The following is a 12,368-nucleotide window of genomic DNA, read 5'->3' as shown; positions in this document are numbered from 1 at the left end:
TAAGTGATTTATTCAAGGTCATATGACCACCAAGGAAGAATGGGAATTCTCTAAGGAGGTTCCCACATCATTATTACCAGAAGTGGAAGAAATTTCACTTCTGTTAGTTGATGGATCCTGGAAAGGCCCAAATGCCCAAGAGGATTAGTAGGATAGTCACAGAAGTTAAGAGAGTTGGGAGGAACCTTAAGGGACTCTTATCAGCACCTGCTTACTGACTAGTTTAGAAAGTTTTCACCATTTCTCATGCATTCAGTAATGTAGTTCCAATTTACGAATCTCCCGCTTGCACTATTATGTTGGACAGGCAGTGCCTTATGTATAGTAAGTACTAAACAAATGTTAATCCTGATTATTATTACCTAAGCACCATGCATTACTGGGGATCTCTGTTGGGGACATACCTCATTCTAGGTTACCACATGGACCCCTAACTCATGGGCGATGGCTCTTACTGAGTCAGGACCTAATCCTTTATCTGAACAGCTCTAGATTCTGAACAATAAACTAGGAGAACCTCTCAGAGAGGTTAGGGTATATCAAGCAGTCTGAGGGTTCTCAGAGAGGGTACTGTGACTGATATGCTCATGCTCGGACTCTAGTATTATTATTAAACAGGCATAGTATTTTATAAATAGTCTTTACACAGCCAGGGAAACTAAGGCAAGCTTAAAAAGAAGCGACACTTAAGCTGAAGACAGAGGTGAAGTAAACCAGGTTGGAAGAACCGGAAGCATAAGCACAGTTATGCAATTTCATTTTGATCTCATGGCATAAACATGCAAATCTAATTCATGCTTAATTTAGACAATCTCAAAATTCTACTACAACAGGTTGATCCCGACTTGATTTGACATTTCCAACAGAGAAGCTTTTCCTGCTTCAGAAATGTTTCTGCTCTCATTCCATTAGGTGACTTCTTTGTCTCATACATGTGCCTGGCCTTAAAGAATGTTTCATATCACAAGAATTTTCATTATTCGAGTTTTTCTCATCACATTGTTTCTTTTGAAAGTTGTTTTATGGTTTAACACAAGTTTGTCATTTTGCATTTCAACGCAGTGGTTTGATCAAATTAACTAAAAGAGGCTTCATCTAAAGGGATCCTGCCAACCTTTAAATTTAGACCCTAATTTGACCTAGTAAGTTTCCTTTCAATGTATTAACTGGTGTTATTCAGAATCTAAATATCACTGATTTTATTCATTTGCTTTAAATTTTCTCTAACAGCTACCTTTTTACTATCAATACTTTAAAAACCTTTGTTTTGACCTCTGTATGTTGGCTACAGTCTGAAATATAATCATTAAAGCATTTACCAAACACTCTGATTTCATTAATGATAGGGGTGCGTGACAGAAAAAGCAACCCAAAAAAAAATCTCATTAAGTTTTAACCTCTGTTAGAAATAATGGTAAAAAATGATCAGTGATTACCAGGTATAAAAGAATATGAATGTGCCTTCAGTTTCCCTAATGTGTGCTCTTCAAAGAAAAATGGAGGAAAATGTATTCAAAATATTTACAGAAGAGATCCTTGAAAGAGCACATTGCAAACTCCCATAGACTAATCTAAAAATATCCATACCTGTTAACTACTAATTCTACTTCTGGCAATTTGTTCTAAGACTGTAATACTAAATATATAAAGTTGTATGCATGTCCAATACCGCCTCTGTTATAGTAAAAACTTGAAAGCAGCACACATTGAAGTGGGAAGGGCTAAATGCGTTGTGGTAATTCTGTCCAATGAATTCACCCATTTAAAAATGAGTGATTCCATTTCCTATCCATGTCACCTGGATTACCAGAATGGTTACACCAAACTGTCCTCCCTCTGTTCTCCACTTCTCCCCATCCTCCAGACTACTGCCCATAGTGCTTCTCTAAATCACAGTTTTGGTCTTATAATTTCTCTGCTTGGGATACTTCCACAATTTTGTATCACCTTCAGGAAAAATTCAAATTAGTATTCTCTGAGGCCCTGCAAAGGCCAGTCTCACCAATCCCTGCACACTTTCATGCACAAACTTCATCTCCATCCATGCAAAACTAGTGTGCAAGAAGACCCACACTCTTCTTCTTTCCTAGGCTCTTATCAATTTTCTAGTCTGTCCCAGGGAAACAGTTTTCTACTCCTCTTGTCACAGCTCAAAATTAACCCCTTGGACAATTTGCTATAGCCACTCCATTCAAAGATGTTCAATATTCTCAAATTCCTGGTGAAAGTAGATCCCTTATTGAATTTTGTAATCTATTCAAAATAACTCATAATTATTGTCCTCTTCATCACAAGTGATGAATGTTTAGCCTCCTCTAAGAGATCTTACTTAGTGCTTTGTAAAATAATTCTCAGAATCCTTATCATTAACTCTTCATTTGTATACTTTTTTCTCTACACCAAAAGGCAGTGATTACTTTAACCTAAGAACTGTGGTTCCTTAAGTGCCAAGAATGTATTTAGGTGTCCTTCTAGAATTAGGAATCATTGGATTCAAGGAACTACTTACAGCCCCAATATCCACTTGGGCAATGTAGAATAGAGATGAGGTTGATCTGACTATGGTTACGGCTCTGGGGATGGAGAAATGAGCTTACTACAGATAGATCTGAGAGGTGGATTTGGCAATTCGGTGATTGACTTGATATAGGAAGTGCAAGAGACAGCGGGTCAAAGGTGACAGTCAGGTGTCTGACTAGGGAAGCCAGAAAGAGGAGGAGACCTGAGGGAGGAGTTGCTGGCTTCTGTTCTAAGTACAAGGAATCTACAATAACTATATCATCTGAAGTTATCCAGCAAGCAGTGGCCATATGGGTCAGAATCTAAAAGATGATACGGAAAGAAAAAAGCACAACCCTGAAAGTGGTTGGAATCATTAAGAGAAAAAGCAGAGCTTGAGAAAATAAGAGGACTGAGACAGAACTGAGAAACAATAATGTGTGCTAAGTAAACATAGGAATGGAATCCTAAAAAGCAGTCAGAGAAAAAAATGACCAGAAGGTGAAAGAAAAAGTTGGACAGAGTGGTTTCATTGATAGCAAAAGATAAAAGCTGCATTAAAAGAAGGGAACAACAATAGGCCTGCTACTGAAATTATAAACAAGGTCGCTATTAAGACTAGTCCATTGTGTTTTGCAACCCAGGTCCCTAAAGGCATTGGAAAAGGCAGGTTCAGTGAAAGAATGTGAGCAGCAGCCAGATGGCTGTGAGTTGAGGAGGAACGAGAGGTGCTTAGTCCAGGGTCCACATATGATAAGCATGCTAGAAATGTTCTCTACAGTCAAATGGAGACAGTCAGGATACACAGCTGAAAAGTAAGAAGAGATGGAGACAAACACAATGACCTCTGGAAAAGTGCATAGGGGTCTGCCCAAGAAAAATTTATGTTGCTTTTAGGAAGATCAGACTTACACATGTTTAAATGCTCAGTGAAAGTAGTTAATAGAGGTGTTGAAGAGAAAAGAAAAAGGTTTTAAAAAAGGTCCTTGAAAGGGTAGAAAAGACGAAAACTAGAATTGAAATGAAGGGATTCACTTTAATGTATCCTCCTCCACAAGAGGAAAAAAAAAAGAGGGAATATTAGAAAGAGAGAAGAGAAAAATTAAGGAGGAAGGAAAATTAGGTGGAGGAGAGGACGGAAGGAATTTCAGATGACAGAACAAAGCCTCAGGACAATTAAGTTTACCTAGTAAGTGGCAGAATCTGAAAATGAAACTAATTTTAAACCCTTGATCTTTCTTATCTATTCTTAACCAGTTGCAGAACTTCCAATTTTCTCTGCTAGGAGATGCTCAGACAGTTTACATATGGAAGAGACTAAATATTTAAAGAGAATGCAAATGGTTTGCCATCGTCATAGCAGAGAATGTTAAAAAAAAAAAAAAAAAAAACCCTCAAAGAACAAAACTGTTCAGTGCCCCACAGAAACCGGAGATTTTTAAGTTATAGTGGCATCAAATCTGCACAGGTAAACTATTTTTCTTCCAGCAAAGCTCTTTCAGAGAAGTGAAAAACACAGGATAGAGGTTTTGTAAGGATACAAACTTAGGAAGACAATGACAAAAATAAGTTGAGGATATTTGCAAGAAAGACTAAAATAATGAGATATGGAATCCAAGATAGATGGAATAGAAAACGAGATCAAGAAAGACCGACAAGGGATTGGAGATCCCTAGAAGTTAGCATTTTAGATGTATCATTGAGCTAAATATATTGGCTAGAATAAACTAGGAATCAAGAAATACTTTCTAATAAATGAAAGGCAACCAATGCCTACCATGTTGAAGTATAAGACCAGAAGGAAATTTTGACTCACATCTCTCCTTCATAAATGATTCAGAATGAAATATCTTTGAATGTCCAATAGAACCTGATGATAATTCAGTAGGCTGATGTAATCAAAACATGTTCCCTAGACAAAGTATTACATGGACTCCCTCAGTTTTCTGAAGAGCTGAGAGAAGAGAAGCTCTGCTGGTGACAAGCTGCTCCACAATGACTCTGTCCCTTTCCCCCATTAATTCCACCCTTCTTTGAAGATTTTTTCACTGTATTTATTCTCAAAGCCACACCTATCTTCAAGGTTATGATTACTCCCTTTAAGACATAAACAAAATCTTATTTCCTATGCTTCTTCATAGCATAACTAAAACATGTGATATTTCAAAAGAAGTTTGTTGTTTTTTTTTTTTTTTTCAGATTTTTTTTAAAGATTTTATTTATTTATTTGACAGAGAGAGATCACAAGTAGGCAGAGAGGCAGGCAGAGAGAGAGGGAGAAGCAGGCTCCCTGCCAAGCAGAGAGCCCGATGCGGGGCTCGATCCCAGGACCCTGAGACTCGATCCCAGGACCCTGAGACCATGACCTGGGCCGAAGGCAGAGGCCCAACCCACTGAGCCACCCAGGTGCTTTAAACACTAAGGAAAATATAAACTAAAATTTAAAAGAACCAAAATGACAAAATATTTGCTTTCTATTATCTTGATAGTTAAATATGTTTTCTTTGATTCTGTCCTGTTTCTTGTCTTACTCAAGACCAGACCAAAGTATTCTCCTTTTCAGTTCGCTGGTTCACCAACAAGATAAATAAACATCATTTGGAAACTTATTTGAAAACTTGGAGCATTTCTTTATGGCCTAGTAAGTGATTCACTCCTTCAACCAAGCTGTTTTTGCAAAGTCACCTGAGTCTTACACTAAATTAGAGTCCCTGAGATCACTAAGGACAAGGACCCAAATGACCACCCTTTCCCAACTTAAAAAAAATGAAACACTCTTAGGGAGACATTAATCACAGATCTACTTAGCCCTAACACTGGACCTTCATCTGTATATTTGTAAAGAATTTTAATCCTTAAACTCTATTGCATTTTAGGAGATTTCATCTGAATACATAGAATCTCTAGGGATTTTGTTGTAATTTGTCCTTTATTACAAATGTAATATTCTTCATTATAAAAATTCAAAGGTCAGAAGCTCATAAAGTAAAATGGAAAACTTAAAAAACAATATGAGTCCTCTGTTTCCCTCTAACCTTTATATTTTTGACAAGCAAATATTTTCAGAAAGAGTTGTTTCTACTATTCCAAATAATTCTTATAATGGTTCATTTTCTAATATAAGTTCTTTAATAATTGTTCCCAGTAATGATTTAATGTGTCAATATTGATTGGGACTAGCCACATATTGAAATACACCAAAAAGAGAAATTGAAGAGAGTAGGAATAGTACATTCATACCCATTATTGACAGGTGACCTACTGGGGCCACCCTTTGTATGAAATTCATTCATTTACTCAGCAAGTACTAGTGAATATCTAAAAGAGGCCAGGTATAGGTCTGGATGCTCTGTAAGAAATAAAGATGAGCTACTTGTTGTTTCATTGAACATAAAAACAATACATAATAAAAAGTGGTATAGGTATACTATATGAATGAGGATAGTACTAGTGGAACCATCTTCCTGAGGAAGCAGCTAAGTCTCTCAAAGTTGCAGTAACTCCTCTGACTTCACACCTAGAAAGTAGCAGGAGCCAAATGTGTACTTGGAAACACTTTTTTTGTTTTTTCATCCTATGTACAAAATTTAGAGGCAACAAAATATTGAAAACTAAAAATATTGCCTAAAAAGTAAATATTGAGCAGTTTCATATAAAAGACAGAGGGAAATTCAAGTGGGTTTTTTTGTGTTTTTTTAATTTCACAATTCAACATAGAGTTCAGTAGCATCCCTGTCTTTAGAAGTAAAATTAAGCACAGAAGGTAAACACAGATAAATTTCTTGGAAGCTACATAGAATCAGAATTTTACTTAATATCATGGCTAAAAATGGAATGGGCTATTTGGATATGTGTCAAGTTTCTCATCCTCGAACATATTTGTGGAAGGAATAAAAGGATTAGATAATCAAATGTCAGGAATGACCCAGAGAATTTCCATTTCTTCCACCACATATGCTCACCACTTTTGCAATAAAATAACCTAGATCCAAGTTAGTAGATTAGATGGAACATTGTTCCACCTATATATCCACCTCCACCCAAGAATTATAGAGAAACCATCATTGTAAAAAGCTTCTATGTGAACAAAATGTCACATTGTAAATGATGTAAAAAGCTCTGAATCTCAATTCCGTTCCCAGCAAGACGGCAAAATATGCAACAGCAGCAGCAACCTCGAGCAAATCTCGCCTCTGGGAGTAAGGCAATGCAAAATCTGCAACAGAACATTCCATATGAGACAAGTGTACCTAGCCAATAGTTTCAGAGAAGGAAAAATGACTTTATAAACATCTAACACCATGTCATTTTCACAATATGAAGCTAAACAATAAACGGAGCTAAAATAATAAAGGATCAAGAATTTGGCTATTACCTGAACTTGGTGCTAGCACTAGCTTTCTTTTTTACTGAAAAAGAAATCTCTGTATTTTCCAGAGAAATGAAGATTTTGTCTCAAAAATATCTGTGTAAATAAGATCAAAGTATTTTTTGAAGGCTTTGTGATGGGCAGAAAACCAACAAATATGCTTCAATGGGGAGAGATTTGTAGAAAAATTTAAATATACATGTAGTATATAATATATATTTATGGCCATGATTTCTATAATATGGTATGAAACAAGATCCAAGAACATTATAGAACTGTCAGCGAAGATACCAGCTAATAGGCTGCTGCAGATAAAAATATTAGGCCTCGGGGCGCCTGGGTGACTCAGTGGGTTAGGCCTCTGCCTTCAGATCAGGTCATGATTTCAGGGTCCTGGGATCAAGCCCTGCATCGGGTTCTGCTCAGCGGGGAGCCTACTTCCCCCGCTCTCTCTCCCTCTGCTTGCCTCTCTGCCTATTTGTGATCTCTCTCTCGTCAAATAAATAAATAAAAATCTTTAAAAAAAATTGGGCCTCATCAAAAAGAATATTTTAAATGTGACAGCAGAAAGTGTTCCATCTTTTAAAAAAATATGATGTGCTTAGGGCTAGAATACTAAATATAGTTCTAGTTACTGTCCCCAGGAAAACATTAATGGTCTAGAAGTGGATCAATATGTGTTTATTTATATAAATGTACACCGCATAGAATAGTTATTATCATACAGAAAGGCAAATAAAATTCTACTGTGTAAAAGAAGGTGCAAAACTCTATGAGGCTATAAAAATGAAAACTTAGGGGAGAGATTACTGGTATCCACAACATAATGAAGTATATATGACGAGGAACTCCTGTTATTCACTATGTTCTAAGCACTGAACACAATTAACTCATTTAATCTCTCCACAAAATCTCTTGCGGTCGGTACTATTAATGTCCAAATGAAGCACAGAGAAATCCAATGATTTGTCCCATCTCACCCAGCCAATAGGTAGTAGAGCCAAGACTAAAATACAGGCATTCCAGTTTCAAGGAATATACTCTTAACCACTGCACGTGAATGAAGCACAGACCTAATTTTTAACATCAAGAGAGGCACTTAAAGGGAGATAGATTTGAGGTAAATAAAAACAAATATAAAATGAACTAAAAACCTTGGAATCTAAAAACAAAACTGAATTTTAAGAGACCAAACACATTTAAAATATAAAAATAGAATCAAGAGATCTTTATAGAGTTCCACAGACAAGCATAAAGCAGGGGACATTTGGGTAAGCTGCCTTAGGAAAAACCCTAGCCTTGAGTCCTACTTCTAGAAAGTCAGTCCTAGCCTCCCACAGAGCTGCACTTAACAACACAATGCGCATGCGTGCGCACATGCGCGCGCGCGCGCGCGCGCGCGCGCGCACACACACACACACACACACACACACACACACACGATACAGGCTACAGAGCAGAATGAACCTCTGGTCTCACCCAGATGGAATCCATTCTTCCTGCAATATGGAAACATCACCTCTATGCGTCTACCTGTGCAGATGTTTTCCTTTGTGTCTACCTCACAGATACTGAGGCATGAGCATCAGCCACAGGGCAGAGAACAGATCTTCCCCAAATTGCTTGGTGTATCACCCCGCTCAGTAGCACACACAAGGCTTTATTGATAAATAGATTTTAATTATCATGATGTGCTGCCATTTCCTTCAATTTGCAACTTCATACACCCATAGGGTCTACTTTGGGGAATAAGAATGTGGTTTTGATCTATTTTCTGTTTACTACGGCTAAGAATTTGGCTGAATACATGACTTTATAACATTGTTTTGAATAGAGAATCTCAGTAAAATATTCTTTAGGGAAATGCCAAATTTGAGTCTAGTAACTATTCATTTTCACTGAAGCTTCTACCGAGGAATTTGTTCAGATTGGGGAAGTAATCATCCTGGGATATTTTTTCACACATACAACCTGCCCTTTTGATTCATCAAGCCCTTGCTCAGCTGCTGTGTTTTTTGCAGTTAACCTCATGCTGCTGCTGCTCACGTTACCAGAGCATCTGGTATGGAACAAAACCATCATCCTTTCCAGATATTAGTTAACTGGAAATGGAATGTCACACACAACCTCCCTCCTACTTCCCATAGTCTTTCCCTTCCTGAAAATACAACCCTACACAGGGCAGCACAGGGGCTATTCAATGGAGAATTGGGTCAATCAAGGTTCACTTTTATTATATCTCTTAAATATAATGTTCCATCCCAGTTATCAAGGAACTTCTTCCCAAGAGACAGGGTTTGTCCCTTGCTGTGAAAATTGTGTCCTTTCAAATCATACTGCTAGTTTTTCTACTCTCCCATCAACATTGGTCCAGACTAGTCTTGGGAGATTGTGACTCTCAAAGATTTTCACGAAATCTGGGTCACCTGGAATCCTTGGCTAAAACTATAGGAGGTGGAGATAGGAAACACAGTTTTGACATAGGCTCACCAGTAGTAAAACCTAGACCAAGAAGACGTTGAATAGCTAGACACCAGTATCTCAAAACGGTACTAATGTACAGGGGGCGCCTGGGTGGCTCAGTGGGTTAAGGCTCTGCCTTCGGCTCAGGTCATGATCCCAGGGTCCTGGGATCGAGCCCCGCATCGGGCTCTCTGCTCAGCGGGGAGCCTGCTTCCCTTCCTCTCTCTCTGCCTGCCTCTCGGCCTACGTGTGATCTCTGTCTGTCAAATAAATAAATACAATCTTTAAAAAAAAAAAGTACTAATGTACATACTAGTTACTTTCTCTAAGCCACCATTTGAAGCTGCAAATTTACTTTCCGATAAATTCGTTCTATGACACAGACGCGTCTGTCATTTGATGCCCCTGACAATGACAGGACACTGCTTGCCGAGCCACAGCTACTCCCCAGCGAGTCCCTTCTTTACCGACTGTTACCCAGTTTCCTTATGGAAAGTACATCTGTTGTCTCCATCTCAAAGCATGCTGCCCATACTCATTACACACAGCAGTGACCCCATTCTTCCTTAATCTTCTAGATGTCTTCTCCACGAGATGGAGGGGTAGGGATCAGAATCCTCCATCTGAAGGAGGATGAAACCCTCTACCCTCCCCCACCAACTCGAAGTGACAATTCAAAAGTGAATTCTCTTTCTGCCGCTATTTCAAACACAGGGCGTTGGTCTACCACTGTGCTTTGCACATAATAGTTTTGCTTCTTGTATTTTATTTTCTTAATTTCATCTAAAGAAAACCCACATCCTCGCAGACTTGACCACAGCGTGCCTCGCAGTCTGCATTTCAGCCTTGCAGAATGGTCTGCCAGAAATATGAGTAGATGTTGGGTACATACACATTAAAAACTAGGAAGAAATGCTACATGTTGACAACTGAGTGTTTTAATATATTCAAGAGCAGATGAGAGGCTATCACTATTTAAAATGCCCTGAGTTTCGATTATAATTTGAAAATGGGTTCTCACCTTTAGCCACTTAACCTCAAACCATTTTTAATACAATGAGACAAAAGCTTTGAGAAAAACAAAGATCGTGCTCTCGGTAACAACCAAAATAGGCATAAAAGAATTTTATAGCATCCTTATGCTTCTGAAACCTAGTGCCTAATGAAGTTATTTTCAATGATCTTTCAAACTAAGTGAGCTGTTCTAACGCAAACTCTGAATTTCACTTTTATTGTATTTACAAACTCAATGCTTAGTAGAGTTTCTTCGCAAACTTCTCCAAAGCAGACAAAAAAACAAGTATAATCATGCTGCCCTTATTCATACTGGCACTCAAATAGTTGACATAGAATAATAAAAAGCTTTGCTGTCAGTATTTTGGTAAATAACATTTTAACTATTAACTTCATACCTCCTGCAGAAGGTCCCCTTCATCATTCATCTCACGCTTTTTTATTTAAGTCGACTTTGGAAACCACAATATCCCCAACAAATGCATTCAACATGTATTTATATGTATACCTGAACCAAACACTGCAGATGATGAATTCCATGGAGGCTCTTTCCAGAGGGGTCTGGCGCGTAATCAAAGATAAACACTGGACTCTGATGTGTCACGCCCAAGGCACAGTATGCTGGAAACACACTAGAAGAGTCAAATGACAAATGCTCATTTATGCCTGAATCCCTACAAACAAAGGACATTACAATGCTTAAAACTGTTGATTTTGACTTTTTGTCCAACATACTGAATTTTGTTATATAACAATTGTATTCTAGAATGAATCTATTGTTAGACTTAGATGATGACACATTTATTAGACAACTATGCAATCACAGTCCACAGACAAAGCACAAATGGAAAAATACAGCTGTCAGTGACCCAGATTTGTACCAATGGCAAAGACCCACTCATTTGTAATTCCCATTTTTCTTTTCCTTTTTTTTCTAGGGTTCCTTCTCGCCTCTAAATTAATTCTGGTCCTTCGTTATATAATCACAGCCATCTCTCTTTAGCCTTTCTAATTCTACAAATGTTAGTCTCTGACAAAACCCAGGCCTTTCCAGCTGGCCACAAGGAACATAGAACCATCTACAGGTTGCCCCACGTGGTCCCAGGAACAACCCCAACTCAGTTGGAAGGAACAGGGAGTGCTTTCTCAAAGAGAATTTGAAATTATGCTTCTGCTGCCTTCAATTGTCACTTCGAGTTGTGGGGGAGGGTAGAGGGTTTTTCTAAATCAAATCAAATCCTCTCTAAGTATTTTCCATGTATGAGTGTACACTCTCCAGAGCTGATCACTTCCACCCTGGACTTTGCCCAGCTTAGCACTCCCGCCCATCAGCCAGGCCTGATTCTCTTGTTCTATTTCCACAGTTGCATAGTTATTATTTTTGTTTGTTGTAATCAACTCCACTCTTCCCTTTGTATCTTTGCTCATCTTTCCCCTGTCTCCATCTCTGGGTCTCTTTTTTACCTTACAAATTTCAGAATCTTCTCAGTTCACCCTCTGTGTCTACTTCTAATCAAACCATAATACAGAATTAAACACACTGTTTACAGTAGTTGCTATACCGCTGACAAATTTTGTTCTTTGTTCTTAATTACAAAATTTAGTATCTAAAAAGCTTTTTGTTTCTCTCTTAAAACTTAAAAAATCAAATTGGACCTGTTTAATTACTTTCAGTTGATTTTTTTTAATCTCATCCAAATCCAAATGCTGATTTTCTTTAAAAACTTCAATAAATCAGGACAAAGTAAAAAAAGTATATAGCTGAAGTTTTCAGGTAATCAATATTATTTATATAAAATATAACATCCTACATACCGTTTATATCCATAACCATACCCTCTTTCTTTAACCTCCTTAATTCATAAATCCCATTCTAATAAGCAAGATAAAATTAAAATTTTGTCATATCATAAAACAGGGAGTTGGTACATTTCTGAAAAATAGGGCAGATCAATAGTTAAGTCTAACTAAGTTGTTAGAACTCCTTTATTATTCATTTGTAAGAGTTTTCATGTCACATGCA

The 12,368-nt window shown here is 37.7% G+C and overlaps 1 protein-coding gene across 1 annotated transcript in view; it reads right to left on the bottom strand.

Moving 5' to 3' along the window:
* The window catches only part of LOC111152296 (lengsin, lens protein with glutamine synthetase domain), a 28,541-nt gene extending 17,754 nt beyond the window's left edge, over positions 1 to 10,787 (bottom strand). Inside the window, exon 1 of the mRNA XM_022510775.1 lies at positions 10,744 to 10,787. Coding sequence (XP_022366483.1) covers positions 10,744 to 10,773 — 30 coding nt within the window. The 5' untranslated portion in view covers positions 10,774 to 10,787. The remainder of the gene's footprint in view (positions 1 to 10,743) is intronic.
* Positions 10,788 to 12,368: the final 1,581 nt, after the last annotated feature.

The sequence above is a fragment of the Enhydra lutris genome, unplaced genomic scaffold, assembly GCF_002288905.1.
Source record: "Enhydra lutris kenyoni isolate GAN:26980312 unplaced genomic scaffold, ASM228890v2 scaffoldscaffold28, whole genome shotgun sequence".
In the NCBI taxonomy this organism is placed as follows: Eukaryota; Metazoa; Chordata; class Mammalia; order Carnivora; family Mustelidae; genus Enhydra; species Enhydra lutris.
Note: the sequence above shows the minus strand (reverse complement) of the source record. Positions and strands in the feature narration are given on the sequence as shown.